The 15,597-nt window shown below is 44.2% G+C and overlaps 1 protein-coding gene across 9 annotated transcripts in view; it reads left to right on the forward strand.

The window, feature by feature from the left end:
* PRDM15 (PR/SET domain 15) overlaps positions 1-15,597 on the forward strand; it is a 52,077-nt gene that overhangs the window by 16,580 nt on the left and 19,900 nt on the right. For 5 of the 9 annotated variants that reach the window (XM_043507023.1, XM_043507009.1, XM_043507037.1 and 2 more), the window contains 5 exons: positions 1,368-1,620; positions 3,930-4,052; positions 6,082-6,180; positions 7,158-7,382; positions 8,938-9,073. In XM_043507023.1, coding sequence (XP_043362958.1) covers positions 1,368-1,620; positions 3,930-4,052; positions 6,082-6,180; positions 7,158-7,382; positions 8,938-9,073 — 836 coding nt within the window. The remainder of the gene's footprint in view (positions 1-1,367; positions 1,621-3,929; positions 4,053-6,081; positions 6,181-7,157; positions 7,383-8,937; positions 9,074-15,597) is intronic. The other 4 variants (XM_038392998.2, XM_043507031.1, XM_043507042.1 and 1 more) reach the window with 3 other exon arrangements.

Below are 15,597 nucleotides of genomic sequence, written 5' to 3' on the forward strand. Positions count from 1 at the left end.
GTTTACTCATGCGATTACCTCAGAAAAATTAATCGCGATTAATCGCAGTTTAGTCGCACTGTTAAACAATAGAACACCAATTAAAATGTATTAAATATTTTGGATGATTTTCTACATTTTTAAATATATTGATTTCAATTACAACACAGTATACAAAGTTGACAGTGCTCGCTTTATATTATTATTTTTATTACAAATATTTTCACTGTAAAAATGATAAACAAAAGAAATAGTATTTTTCAGTTCACCTCATACAAGTATTATAATGCATTCCCTTTATTGTGAAAGTGCAACTTACAAATGTAGATTTTCTTTTTTTGGTTACATAACTGAACTCAAAAACAAAAGAATGTAAAACTTTAGAGCCTACAAGTCCACTCAGTCCTGCTTGTTGTTCAGCCATGCTAAGAGACACAAGTTTGTTTACATTTCCTGCGAAATGCGAAGAAGGTACCAATGTGAGATTTCTAAAGATAGCTACAGCACTCAAACCAAGGTTTAAGAATCTGAAGTGCCTTCCAAAATCTGAGAGGGTCAAGGTGTTGAGCATGCTTCCAAAAGTCTTAAAAGAGCAACACTCTGATGCAGAAACTACAGAACCTGAACCACCAAAAAAGAAAATCAGCCTTCTGCAGGTGGCATCTGACTGAGATGATGAAAATGAACATGCGTCGGTCTGTACGGCTTTGGATCGTTATCAAGCAGAACCCATCGTCAGCATGGATGCAGGTCCTCTGGAATGGTGGTTGAAGCATGAAGGGACATACGAATCTTTAGCGCATCTGGCACTGAATATCTTGCAATGCCGACTACAACAGTGCCATGCAAACGCCTGTTCTCACTTTCAGGTGATGTTGTAAACAAGAAGAGGGCAGCATTATCTCCTGCAAATGTAAACAGGAGATTGTTTGAGTGATTGGCTGAACAAGAAGTAGGACTGAGTGGACTTGTAGGCTCTAAAGTTTTACATTGATTTGTTTTTGAATGCACTTTTTTTCTTTTTTGGACATAATTCTACGTTTGTAAGTTCAACTTTCATGATAAGAGATTGCAATACAGTACTTGTATTGGGTGAATTGAAAAAACTTGTTTTTTTACAGTGCAAATATTTGTAATCAAAAATAAATATAAAGTGAGCACTGTACACTTTGCATTGTGTGTTGTAATTGAAATCAATATACTTGGAAATGTAGAAAACATAAAAAACATTTAAATAAATGGTATTCTATTATTTAACAGTGCGATTAATCACGATTGATTTTTAATTGCGCAGTTAATCACGGTTAATTTTTTTAATGGCTTGACAGCCCTAATGTATTATCATGTTTGTATTATATGTGCATTTTGTTTATATGGGTGGCTCACAGGTTTTCCAGAAGGATGGGCCCCTGGTTTATTTTGATACCTCTAACGAAGATGACTGCAATTGGATGATGATGGTGAGAGCAGCCACTGAATATGAACACCAGAACCTGACAGCCTTCCAGCATGACAATGATATTTACTTCACCACCTCCCGGGATATCCCACCAGGAACTGAGCTGCGAGTGTGGTATGCAGCTTTTTACGCCAAAAAAATGGAAAAGCCAGTGCTGAAGCAGGTCACTAGTATTGCCAATGGTACGTTTGGGGGGGCCTTTTTCTTAGATTCATAGATACTAAGGTCAGAAGGGACCATTCTGATCATCTAGTCCGACCTCCTGCACAGCGCAGGCCACAGAATCTCACCCACCCACTCCTACAAAAAACCTCACCTATGTCTGAGCTGTTGAAGTCCTTAAATCATGGTTTAAAGACTTCAAGGAGCAGAGAAGCCTCCCTCAAGTCACCCATGCCCCATGCTACAGAGGAAGGCAAAAAACCTCCAGGGCCTCTCCAATCTGCCCTGGAGGAAAATTCCTTCCCAACCCCAAATATGGCAATCAGCTAAACCCTGAGCATATGGGCAAGATTCACCAGCCAGATACCCAGGAAAGAATTTTCTGTAGTAACTCAGATCCCATCCATCTAATATCCCATCTCAGGGGATTAATCCTATTTACCCTGAATATTTAAAGATCAATTACTTACCAAAATCCCATTATCCCATCATACCATCTCCTCCATAAACTTATCGAGTAGAATCTTAAAACCAGATAGATCTTTTGCCCCCACTGCTTCCCTTGGAAGGCTATTCCAAAACTTCACTCCTCTGATGGTTAGAAACCTTCATCTAATTTCAAGTCTAAACTTCCTGGTGGCCAGTTTATACCCATTTGTTCTTGTGTCCACATTGGTGCTGAGCTGAAATAATTCCTCTCCCTCTCCTGTATTTATCCCTCTGATATATTTATAGAGAGCAATCATATCTCCCCTCAACCTTCTTTTAGTTAGGCTAAACAAGCCAAGCTCCTTAAGTCTCCTTTCATAAGACAAGTTTTCCATTCCTCGGATCATCCTAAGGGCCCAGTGCAGCTAGGTGCTGATCATCCTCTTGAGCTCAGTGGCAGTTGAGGGTGCTCAGTACCTTGTAGGATCTGGCCCTGAATTTGTAAATTATGTAAAAAATCGGACTCTCAGATGCATTTCTGCCCTACAAGAAAGATGCCTAAATTCTGCACCAAGAGGTATCTGAGTCTTTAAAAAAAGATGCATGTTCTAATTGGTTCTGCAGCAGCTTGAGACCCAAGACTGGACGATTGGTCATTAGTTGCAGAATCAGTAATTTCATCAAAATGTTTCTTCATGGAAGAGCTTTCCAGTCTCTTCCCAAAGAAATTAAAATGTCAGCACAGTCCAGACATATAAATAGATCACCTGAGAAGCAGTCTTCTTTTCTTTTAATTGGAGTGAAGCTTTCTGCCCTTGTCATGGGGTGTTGTACAATTGGGAACAATTACATGCGCCTTCGAAGTCTTGTGTAGGGCCCTGTGAAACAAGGAGATGAGTTCAAACTGAGTTTTTGTTCAACATGATTACTCGAGCTTCTGCAAAGGAAGGTTGACAGCTTTGTTAGAGTTCTTTAAACTGATGTTAAAGCTTCTGTGCTTTGTGCTACTGTAAAATTAATAATAATGATAATTTCTCCCTCAATTCTCTTCTATCTTTACATTTCTGTAGCCAAAAAACCCAAACCTTTTAACATTGCAAGAGTGTTATTGTTGCTGTTTAGCTGAGAACACTTTAATGAACAGTGTGGTTCCTGGGCTGAGAAGAATTTCCAGGATGATGAATGTAGCCATGATTGTTTGGTGATGTGCCAGCACCATGAGTGTGCTTGGTAACTTTGTGTTTTTGACAGTGCAGCAGGCCATCTGAAGTGCTGATTGGTATTTAGGTCATTCTGGCAAAGTAGTTTCGGTCCCCCAAGATGTTTCTGAGTGGTGTAAATTGAAAGCCTAAGTGTTGTTTGGTTGGTTTTTTCCAAGCAAAAAAGCACCAGAGTTGGTTAATCTTGTGAATGTATTGTGAGATGAAATCAAATGTCCTCTATCCAGGGATTCTGATTAGCTTAGATCAAGCTTCAAGTCTGTGCTAAATATTGGAATGAATGTACACATTTGTAGGTTAATCCTTTCCAAATGGCTTCAAAGCATTGGTGGCTTACATAGTGTTAGTGATCTTTGTTGTCAAATGAAAATATGGAGACCTTGCATACCTCTGTAAGGTAGTATATCCACACACAGTGAAATCCATATGTATGCATACTGAGTGTGCACCTGTGCTGTGCGATGCCGCTGTAGCCTGGATTCTAAACTGGAAGCTATTCTGCAGAATTCAGGCAAACATAATGTTTTGCCTTGATTAGGCTCTCTTGCGGAGTAAGTTGTCAAAGACCTGCTGGGTGGCATAACCCGCAGCACCTACAGATGTCACACTGGCACGACAGCAAGGTACCAGTCAGATACTGGGAAAATAACAAAAAGGAACTATTTTTTCCTTCACCGCAGATGTATGCTTAGTAGTGATGGAATGCAACAAGGAAGGGAACAAAATCTCTTCAAAGCCTCCCAGTGCAGTCTTCTCTCTTAAAAAAATCAAGAAGTCCAGTGTGCCTGTAGCTGATTTTGCTGGTAAATAAAATATTTCATCCTCTGTTCCTGTCTATGCTGTATGAAGCCAATAGTGACAGTTTATGGGCAGATCTGGATGGAGCGAAGGAGCTGCTCAGTGCACAGTGTTTCTGTGGTAATGGAAACGTCATGATTACGTGACATACAGTAAATATGTATGTGCTCAATCCATCTCTGATAGTTAACGGGGAGAGAATTTAAATCTATGGATTTTCATTTTATTACCTTCCTGAGTGTTGTGCTTAAAAATCCATTGAAGATAGAAAAAAGAGTGAAGGGACATGGAAACTTTTTCAAGCAGATGTTTTTTATCCTAAATGCCGCTGACTGCTTTTAATTTATTTTTTTTTTCATGTTACCTCTTTTTTTTTTTTTTTTTTGGCAAGACATAATATCTGAAATATGGTAGAATACAGGAAGAAAACGAAAAAGATACAGGAAAAGTGGAAGCAATCCCTTTTTTAGGTGTTAACAAGAACAGTGGTTACCCCTAAATCTTGTGTTGGCTAAAGTAGAAGGATGTAGTTAAAAATCTTAAATAAATTTGGAAAACCTAAATGTGTTATAAAGATTGGCTCCCACTTCTCATAGGCACAAAGCGGGGAAAAAAAATCTAATCTCTAGTAACTGGAGCAAAGCAATTTTTTAAAAAGCATTAAACTTTTTTAAATTGCCACACTAAAAACTCAAATCAGGGTGCATGCATGATTCTGGAATCTAGATCAAAAAGAGGTAATCTAGGACTGTTCTTTGAAACATAGTTACACTAACTTTTGCATATTGACATTAAAAATGTCTTTTTCTTGGTTGCAGAAGTGTAAAACACTCCACCAGAACATCCCCCCCTTTGTTAGCTCCAGTACTGTTATTGCTAGAAGGTAGAGCTGGACAGGAAACTGAAATTCAGTTCTGTGAGGAAATTTAAAATTTTCAGAAAATTTTTCATCCACAATTGGGACAAAATCTAAGACTCAAGACATTTTCATGGAACTAAGCTCCTGCAATATTTTGTGTTGGAAATGGGAACATGTTTCCAAAATGAAATATGGCCCTTGGGATTCCTGGCTACCCACATGGCAGGCTGTGGGATTTCAATAGATTGTGAAATATTCAACTTTGGGGATCTTAAACAATCTGCAGAATGTTCTAGATTTCTCAGGTCCACCTGATGGATCCTTAGATGACCTGTTTGGAACTTAATCTCTGTTCACAACCCACAGTTATTTAACAGTTTTTGTGATTCTGTTACTTTCCTTTTTCCTGAAAAATCCCTAATAGCATTATGTGTTGCATGGTTACTTAAAATAATGTCCTACTTTTCTTTCTTTGTATGTAAGAGCTGGGAAGTTGCTTAAGCAAAACACCAATATGCTCCTCTGGCAAAATATCCGGCTCACTAAACTGTTCAAATATGTGATTTCCTTATCACCACCCTTATTTACTTTCACCCAAATGTTAGTGTTTCCAGGATGCTTTTCAGACAGTACTTTGTTCAGTCTGTATCCCCAGTTTGTCCAGAGCTGGGTAACTCCGGTTTTGAAGATGCCCAAGATTGGTCGCTCCAGGTGTGCTTTTTGTATTGTTTCTCTCATCTCCATTTAATTTAGGAAGAAGGAGATCCTATCTACAACTCAGAAGAGGCGTAGGAAGACTCCCACCTCATAAATCTCTCCTGTTTTTTTTTCCAGTTTCTATTTTGGCTCCTTAAATGTTGGTATGGGAAAGTCTTGTTTGCAGCCTTCCCATGGATTAAACGTTAGTCTTTGAGTGTCATTTCTGGCATTTTGTACATCTTAAAGTATCTGAGGAGGTGTGGTTTTTATCCCTCCTGTTCTTTACCAGACTACCACACTAGTGCCAGGATAGCAGCAGCTGCCTCCTTGGGTCTTTCATGATTGATTGATTGTAATCTGCTCTTCTGAGGGCTTCCTTACAGGATAAACAAGATCGTAAATCCCAGAAAGTTGCTGAAGGGTTTGCTGTCTTCATTTTAAAAAACTTGTAATAATTTCTCCTTCGCATATCCTAGTGAGCGCTCCAGAGAGTAGTGGGCCCCTTGAAGCGGAGTCCAGCCAGTGGACGTGTAAAGTGTGTTCATCTGTTTTCCCGGAACCTCAGTTGCTGACAGGTAAGGGGAATTTGGAATTTGAATCAAACATATACCCAGAAATATTCTGGAAGTTCTGTCCTTCCAAGCCAACAGATTATGGGCAGGGAAGTGGCTTCATAATACCATAAATTACACTTTTGTAGATCTTTTTTTCCTTAGGATCTGGGGGAAAAAAATAGTAAAACTGCAGTGGCAACTGATATTGACTTTAGGCGTCCTGTCTGATAAAATGTTTTCGTTATTGGATCTGGAATGAAAGAAATACTTGTATAACATATCGTAGATGAATATTAAGACGGTCAAATGACAGGGAATTGTATATGCAAAGCAGTGCAAAATTAGTGACAGGCTAGGCTCAGTGTTGTTATGAACGAAGCATTTGGAGCTGAAAGGCATTATAAGTAAAAGCTAATGGAGCTTGTCATTTTCATACTTCGTGTTTATAGCTATTGAGCATAATTTTTGAGAGCATCCAAAAGGCTTAGCAGTGGAGGTCCCGTTGACTTTCAATGAAACTTAGGCTACTAAGTCATTTTGTAAAATGGGACGCTGTTAAATCATTGAGGCACATCAATGGGCCGCAGATCTGTTCAATACAATATAATGTAATCTTCTTGGCTGACACACCAGGGATTGAACCAGGAACCTTCAGAGCAAAAAGTATGAACTGCTACAGCTTGAGCTAAAAAGGCACGGCTCTGTAGTTGGGGTGTGTAACAATTCGTATCCTCTGCAGAGTGGCACAGAAGGGGGATCTGAGCACGCACTCACCAATTTAATAACAAATATTAAAACCTCTAAAATTTCAATCCATCATAATGATCAATTTAGTTTATAATAGAGAGCATACTTTTAGTTAGAAAGGTGTTTTAACTGCAGTGAAATACTTGATCTAAGCAAGATTCAGTTCAATAAAGGAGATCTAATTATAAGTTTTGGTGCTGGAGCTGTCCACATGTTTCATGACTGTGTTTCCTCCACACACATGGCTGCAGAACATCTGTTGAGTCACCTGGAACAAGCCAAAGGAGTCCCCCAGGCAAGCCAAAATGATGCAACTCCAAAGAAGCCTGCAGAGGCTCCCATTGCTGATCAGCCTGTAACTGGTGAAGGTACTAGTGCCAACGTAGACTCCAGGAGGACTCCACGAAGGGGAAGAAAGCCCAAAGCAGCAAAAGCAGAAATACCTCTTGTCATCGCTGAAGATAAAGATCCAGCAGGTGAGATGAGAGAAGTTTAATAAAAGTAGTTGCCAAACATGCTTCCACCTTAATGATCTATTCTCAGCAAAGTCTGCCGAGTTCAGAGTCTAAAAGGGGAATCCTGGAAATTTTTTTAGTTCACATAGAAAACCCTAGTGTCTTTGCAGAAAATGATTGTCACTCTTTTCTAGATGCCGCAGTGCTAAACACTGCAGCAGCTGCGTTTAAGCTGGTGGGCAAATTTACCATTGGGGCAATCAACAGAAAGCCCAAACTTTCAAGTTCAGGTCCAAGTCCCTTTCTTTAGGGCTGGTTTTATTAAAGAGAAGATGCAGAAAGACACACAAAATACTGGGTAACAGAGGCCTAACTCGCTTTCTGCAAGCTGGGAAGGGAGAGGACACATCGTTCTGCTTAGCCTCTCCTGGCTGTCCCCTAGGCCTTCTGCCTTGTTCCCATGAAGGGTCTTGCCTCAACCCTGATCTTCCAAAGATTGAGCCAGGAGCCTTCCTTTATATTGTCTCCAGTAGGGAGTCACATAATGCATGGTCAGCCAACCCTTCATTGACATGTGCCCTGTCTTGAGACCACTGCTCTTAAAAGGCTATGCCCCTGTGTCAGACATGTTGGCTGTGCCTCAGCTACAGTCTGGCACTCTGTTACATGACACCTGTGTTATCAGTGAAGCTGTTGAATGTGCCAGTGCCACACAGGGCATAGCACCTACTGTCCATGCCCTGCACACCAAACTGTGAACAGCTCTAGCTTTAACATTCCCCTGGAGTGCTGGCTTGTGAACCTAAATCTGCAAAATAAACTTGGCTCCTTGTCCTTGGCAGTACACTATTCTGTGGGTGTAAAGTTTGTCTGAGGCCATTAGCTCAGCAGGAAAAAAAAACAGATTGGACATTTATGTGGCTAACAAGAATATCTATAGTTACATTAAATAGTATAAAAACAAAATTTGGAAAGGAGATAAACCCATGCTTCTGGAAAAATAAGCCAACCTTTAACTTGAGTTTGTTGGCAGAAACATTTCTTAGGGGCAGATTTTTCTGTAATTGCCTACTTCCAGGTAAACACCTGAATCCTGAACACTGCTGGTGCTGACTAGAGTTGTGGCAATTCTCTTGTTCATATTCTTATTGTAGATAGATCTGTCTGGAGACCTTGGTCTCTCTTATGTAAAGAAGAGTCCTGTGGAGAAAGAGAAATGTTTTCTTTTCTGTTCCTTCTGAGAATAAATTGTTCCAAAAGCGTCCTGCCCTCCTCACATAATCAGATGGTTTCGTTTGTCTTGGAGGTGGCTGCTGAGGGGTTCCCATTATGGACTTGAATTTGAATCTTCATTTTTGACTGTCCTATCTATTTTTAACTCAATCGGATGCCAAGAGTTGAAGCTCCATTTCAGTTTATTTCTGGATCAAGAGTGTGTCAAAGTAAATATAATGGTTAATGTCTGCCTCAGAAATATTCTGAGTTTTATTCCTCTGTTTGTGTGTGTGTGTGTGTGTGTGTGTGTGTGTGTGTGTGTGTGTTTAAATATTGTATTTTTATAATAATGTATTCACAGTGGATCGAGTAGCTGAAATTATAACAGAGATCCCACCTGATGAGGCAGCCCTTCCCTCTGCAGCGGAAGAGAGGATTATGGAACTGGTTTTAGGAAAGCTGCCAAGCACCACAAACAACGTCAGTTCAGTAACAAAGTAAGTCACAGTGGGATGCAATCCTTCATAACAGGGTAGAACTTTCTCTCCTAACATCTGTAGAGCACCATTGTTGTTTCCCCCCATTAGCATGGAGGAAGGCTCATTTGGAACATGTGATGAGAGCCATATACCCTTAGACAGACTTCTTCAGAGTATAATGACTCTAATGGGAACTTGGACACATAGCCACATCCATTCAAAGCCTTCTGCCTTGTATGTGCACACACACATACATACGTGCATGGTGCTGGTGGAACAACTGGTCAAGGAGTCTCTGCACCCTTGTATGCCACAAATGGGGATTCATGCAGGCCCAATGCACTGTAAGCTGATGCTGGGTTGTAGCCATTGGTGATGGGAGACTGGTGGCATAAATTTCACCCTTAGAGTGCAGTGCAATAGGATTATTTCTCTATCTTGCTACAGTTTTGTACAGTGGGATATTGGAAACCCGTAAGAGGCTGCAGAGTTAAATATTACTCCCATGGATTGTTGGTGCTAAAAAAGATATGGATGTTAAAATCTCTCCCAGGCATGTTGTTTAGTCTCTCACTGATATTTGTAACTTGTGAATCGCTTCTCTTGAATCACTGCGAATGACATTTCAGAGTTTGTAATAAACCTTGAGCAAAGGGGGAAAATATCTATGAAATTTACAGAACCTCAGGGAGGCCTATGTTGGTCATTTAATTACATATTTAAAAACTTGTTCCGGTGAAGCTAGCTTCTTGAGAGACTTGGAGGTGATCGATCCATTGGTGTTTTAAGGTTCTAGTTCGTAGTGCTATTAATAAATTGAAGTCCATGGGGCCGGATGCGCTGCATCCGAGAGTGCTAAAGGAGTTGGCAGATGTGATTGCAGAGCCATTGGCCATTATCTCTGAAAACTCATGGCGATTGGGGGAGGTCCCGGACAACTGTAAAAAGGCTAATGTAGTGCCCATCTTTAAAAAAAGGGAAGAAGGAGGATCCAGGGAACTACAGGCCAGTCAGCCTCACCTCAGTCCCTGGAAAAATCGTGGAGCAGGTCCTCAAGGAATCAATTCTGAAGCACTTAGAGGAAAGTGATAAGGAAAAATAAGCATGGATGCACCAAAAGCAAGTCATGCCTGACTAATCTAATTGCCTTCTTTGACAAGATAACTGGCTCTGCGGATGAGGGGAAAACAGTGGACGTATTGTTCCTTGACTTTAGCAAAGCTTTTGATACGGTGTCCCACAGTATTCTTGCCACCAAGTTAAAGAAGTATGGGCTGGATGAATGGACTGTAAGGTGGTGTGACGGGGCAAGGCCAGATGGCTATAGAAAAGTAGTGGGAGATAGATATATTAGCTGCAGGCTAAACAAATCCATGGTACCAGGTTAATTGACCTGGAGCAGCTTCCATTTCACTTAAGACACCTGGGGCCAGTTAAGAACTTTCCAGAAGGCAGGGAGAATGCTATGTTGATTGGGACACCTGAAGCCAATCGGAGCTGGCTGAAACTAATTAAAAGCCTCCCAGTCAGGTGGATGTGCATGTCAGGAGCTGTGGAAAGAAGTTGCGCGGTTGGAGAGGCTGAGTAGTACATACCATATCAGGCACAAGGAAGGAGGCCCTGAGGTAAGGGTGAAGTGGAGCTTGAGGAAGTGAGGGCTGCTGTGGGGGAAATAGCCCAGAGAATTGTACCTGTCATGTTTCTAAAAGGTCAGCTACCATAGCTGATACTGTTAGGGTCCCTGGCCTGGAGCCCGGAGTAGAGGGTGGGCCCGGGTTTCTCCCCCCACACCTTTGCGCCCTGTTTAATCATTGAGACTGGGAGACAACAGAGACTGTGCAAGGAAGGATAACTTCTCCTCACCTCCCTCGCTGGCTTACGATGAAAATGGCTCAGTAGACTGACCCTTGTCTCTAGAGAAAGAAGGGTTACGTGGAGGATCACAGTGAGCCTCTGAGGCTAGCAAAATCCGCCAGGAAACGCGGGACCCACGGAGGCAAGGACAGAGCTTTGTCATAACTGGTGTCAGGAGTGGGACTTCATTCACAGCATGGCGGAAGAAAGAGGGTATTTTTATTTAAAAAAAAAATGCACTGGGGTTTTGGATTTTTTTTTGGTTTGGTTTTTGTTTGTTTGCTTTATTCCACAATGGAGGAGGTGGTAAGAGCTCTGGTACAAGCCACAGCAGCCCAGCAGGAGGCCACCCAGGTTCAGGCAATGCCACAATAGGAGTCTATGCGGCTACAGCAGGAAACCAATCAATTATTGATGAGCCAGGCGACCCAAGATCGTGCCTTCTTGAGAGAGGTGGTGGACCAGCTGAAGATCCTCACCACCCAGGCCCGGGGGTCCGACGGGACGCGAACCCTGAGGGCCACTGGTTGTCTGCCAAAGATGACATCAGGAGATGACATAGAGGCATATCTCCTCTCATTCGAAAGGACTGCTCAGCATGAGGCGTGGCCTCAGGAGCAGTGGGCCAGCATTCTCGCCCCTTTTGAAGCAAGCACCCGACCCCAACCCTGGAAGGTTGGGCAGCCAAACCCCCGGGGAGTCCTAGGTGGAAGAAGGGAGGGGGGCAAAAACCAGCAGGGACCCCAGAAGGAAGGGATTGGCCTGAGTGGGGGGAATCCCGGGACTAAACCCCCTAACCCCTGGGATAGGGGAGTGATTAAAAGCAATTGTAGATGTTATGCATGTGAGGAGTGGGGACACATAGCAGCACAGTGTCCCAGCACCGAGGAGCTATGCAATGTAGCTTGGGGGATTGGGAGATCCCATGCTCCCTTATCCACCTCGCAGGGGTTGCATTAGCCCCGCATAATTACACCAGGCCAGTGAGGATAAATGGAGCAGAGACTACAGCGCTTGTGGACTCTGGGAGTGCTATCACCTTCATATCAAGTAAGCTGGTAAAAAACAGTCAGCTACTACAAGCCAAATGTGTAGCAGTGACATGCGTGCATGGGGCCGTGAGCCATTACCCTACCATCCCAGTGGAGATAGAGGTTCAGGGAAACCCCATTGAGGTGACCATGGGCGTAGTTCCTAAACTCCCATATCCTGTAGTCATTGGGAGGGACTATCCAGGGTTTGATAATTTACTCCCCCCGGAGAGGCTGGAGGGAGGTGGGGACCCTGAGGACAGCGACTCGTCACTGGGGGAATGTCCAACCCCGATGTTCGCTGAGATTTCTCAGGATCTGTTCTCAGCCCCCCCGAAAGATCCAGAAGACAAAAAAAGAGAGGAAGGCCGTGAAGGCCTTGGGAACCCGGATCCTGACTCAGGGCTTGAAGACCTCGCTAGTAGGCAGATGGACACGAGCAGCCAACAGAGAAACTTCCACCACAGAAGGTGAGCCAGAAGCTGCCCCCAGCCATGACGGCGGCGAGCCATTGGAAGAAGCAGAAGCTGGCCCCTGGGAGCTTGGGCAGGTTAGTCCCGGGAGAGAGACTTTTGGACGGGACCAGGCGGAGGACCCCAGATATGATAACGCCAGGAAAGAGGTGGCCGAGATTGATGGGATACCCATGGATGGGAAGGTCCGGGATTCCGGACCTTACTTTATAGCGAAGAAAGATCTCCTCTACCACGTGGTGCAAATGCAGGAGCAAGAGATACAACAACTTCTGGTGCCACGAAAACATCAAAAAGCCATATTGAGTCTCGCCAAAGTCACCTGTTTGGAGGACACCTAGGGGTAGAGAAAACCGAGGCACGGATCCTGCAGGTTCTTCTGGCCAGGAGTACATGAAGATGTCCGGCAATACTGCACCTCTTGTCCGGAGTGTCAGTTACATAACCCTCGCCTGCACTTGCGGGCTCCTTTGATATCTCTTCCAATAATAGAGGTTCCTTTCGAACAGATAGCCGTGGATCTGGTAAGGCCCCTAGAGAAGACAGTTCGGGGCCACCAACGTGTGCTTGTTGTACTGGACTATGCAACCCGGTACCCGGAAGCTGTTCCCCTGCGCAACACAGCTTCCAAGACAATAGCTAAGGAGCTAGTACAGATCTTTGCCCGGGTTGGGCTACCCAAGGAGATATTGATTGATCAAGGGACACCTTTCATGTCCAAGTTGATGAAAGATCTCTGTTCATTGCTCCACGTACAAGCCCTACGGACCTCTGTATACCACCCGCAAACAGATGGCCTTGTGGAAAGGTTCAAGAGGACCCTCAAAGCCATGATCAGGAAAGTGGTGAGCCGGGATGGGAAAGATTGGGATATCCTATTGCCTTAACTCATGTTCGCCATCCGGGAGGTTCCGCAAGCCTCCACGGGTTTCTCTCCATTCGAACTACTATATGGGCGCCACCCTCGGGACATATTGGATATAGCCAGAGAAGCCTGGGAAGAGGAGCCAAATTCCGGAAGGAACATACTTGAGCTTGTACTGCAAATGAGAGATCAGATAGCCCAAGTTACGCCCATTGTACAGGAACACTTGGAGAGAGCACAGGAGACCAACGAACCCATTATAACCACCAAGCGAAGCTTCGACGGTTCCAACCAGGGGATCGGGTGATGGTACTGGTGCCCACAGCAAAAAGTAAACTGTTGGCCCAGTGGCAGGGACCCTACGAAATAATCGAAGCCGTGGGAGAGGTGAACTATAAGGTGTGGCAGCCAGGCCGCCGGAAATCAGAGCTAATTTACCACATCAATCTTCTACCACAATCGAGAGACATGCTTAGTCATGCAGGAGACCCTTCCCCAGGAGGATAACTTACACGTGCAAGTGAGGATATCATCCGAATTGACGCCAATCCAAAAGATCGAGGCAGCCGACATGATTAATCGCAACAGAGATGTGTTCTCTACAAAACCAGGGCTGACGACTGAGACCTATCACCATATCCGCACGATCCCCAGAGCCAAGGTAACATTGAGACCCTACCGAATCCCAGCAGCCGAAAGAGAGGAAATCAAGGCCGAAGTAAAGAAAATGTTAGAATTAGGGGTTATTGAAGAATCTTACAGTCAGTGGTCCAGTCCAATTGTTCTAGTTCCTAAACCTCATAGTATCATGAGATTCTGTAATGACTTTCGCCGACTGAATGAAATATCCCAGTTTGATGCATACCCCATACCACGCATCGACAAACTGGTTGACCGACTGGGTAGTGCCCGATTCTGGACTGTACTGGATCTGACAAAAGGGTACTGGCAGATTCCTCTGACCAAAGAAACTAAAGAAAAGACAGCATTCTCCACCCCGGATGGGCTGTTCCAGTACACCGTCCTCCCTTTTGGGCTACATGGGGCCCCAGCCACATTCCAGCACCTCATGGATAAGCTGCTGCGCCCCCATACTAGTTATGCAGCTGCATACCTAGATGATGTCATCATCCATACGCCAGACTGGGGAACCCACTTGGAGAAAGTTGAGGCAGTACTGCGCACCTTAAGGCGGGCTGGCCTCACTGCTAATCCCGCTAAATGTGCCATAGGGCTAGCAGAGGCTAGGTACCTCGGATATATTGTGGGAAGGGGCATAGTGAAGCCCCAAACAAATAAGCTAGAGGCAATTCAAAACCTGCCCCAGCTGACCCGAAAGAAGCAGGTCCGTGCGTTCCTAGCGTGGTAGGCTACTACCGACAGTTTATTCCCCACTTCGCCACTAGGACAAGTCCCCTAAGTGACCTCGTGAAGGCCCGAGGTCCAGACATGGTAAAGTGGACTGATGCAGCAGAGGGGGCATTTACAGACCTTCGGACGGCCTTCTGTAATGACCCCGTACTCATAGCCCCAGACTTTAACAGGGATTTTATTTTACAAACAGATGCTTCCAAGGTGGGGTTGGGGGCAATTCTGTCGCAAATGGTGGGAGAAGAGGAACACCCAATCCTCTGCCTAAGCAGAAAACTTCTCCCAAGAGAATAGAATACGCAGTAGTCGAGAGAGAATGCCTGGCTGTCAAATGGGCTATGGAGACACTGCGTTATTACCTCTTAGGCAGGTGATTTACTCTTGTGACGGACCATGCACCCCTCCAGTGGATGCAGCGGAATAAGGAAAAGAATGCAAGGGTCACCAGATAGTTCTTATCCCTCCAACCATTCCAGTTCTGCATACGGCACAGGGCTGGATGCCACCATGGCAACGCTGATGGTCTGTCACGAGCATACTGCCTGGCGTCCCAAGTTGCCCAACTCTATGGTGTTAAGCGGGGGGGGGGGGATATGTGATGGGGTAAGGCCAGATGGCTATAGAAAAGTAGTGGGAGATAGATATATTGGCTTCAGGCTAAACAAATCCCTGGTACCAGGATAAGTGAAATGGAAGCTGCTCCAGGTCAATTAAGACACCTGGGGCCAGTTAAGAACTTTCCAGAAGGCAGGGAGAATGCTATGTTGATTGGAACACCTGAAGCCAATCAGGGGCTGGCTGAAACTAGTTTAAAGCCTCCCAGTCAGTCAGGTGGGTGTGCATGTCAGGAGCTGTGGGAAGAAGTTGTGCTGTTGGAGAGGCTGAGTAGTACACACTATATCAGGCACAAGGAAGGAGGCCCTGAGGTAAAGGTAAAGTGGAGCTTGA

Source organism: Dermochelys coriacea, chromosome 1 (assembly GCF_009764565.3).
Source record: "Dermochelys coriacea isolate rDerCor1 chromosome 1, rDerCor1.pri.v4, whole genome shotgun sequence".
NCBI lineage: Eukaryota > Metazoa > Chordata > Testudines > Dermochelyidae > Dermochelys > Dermochelys coriacea.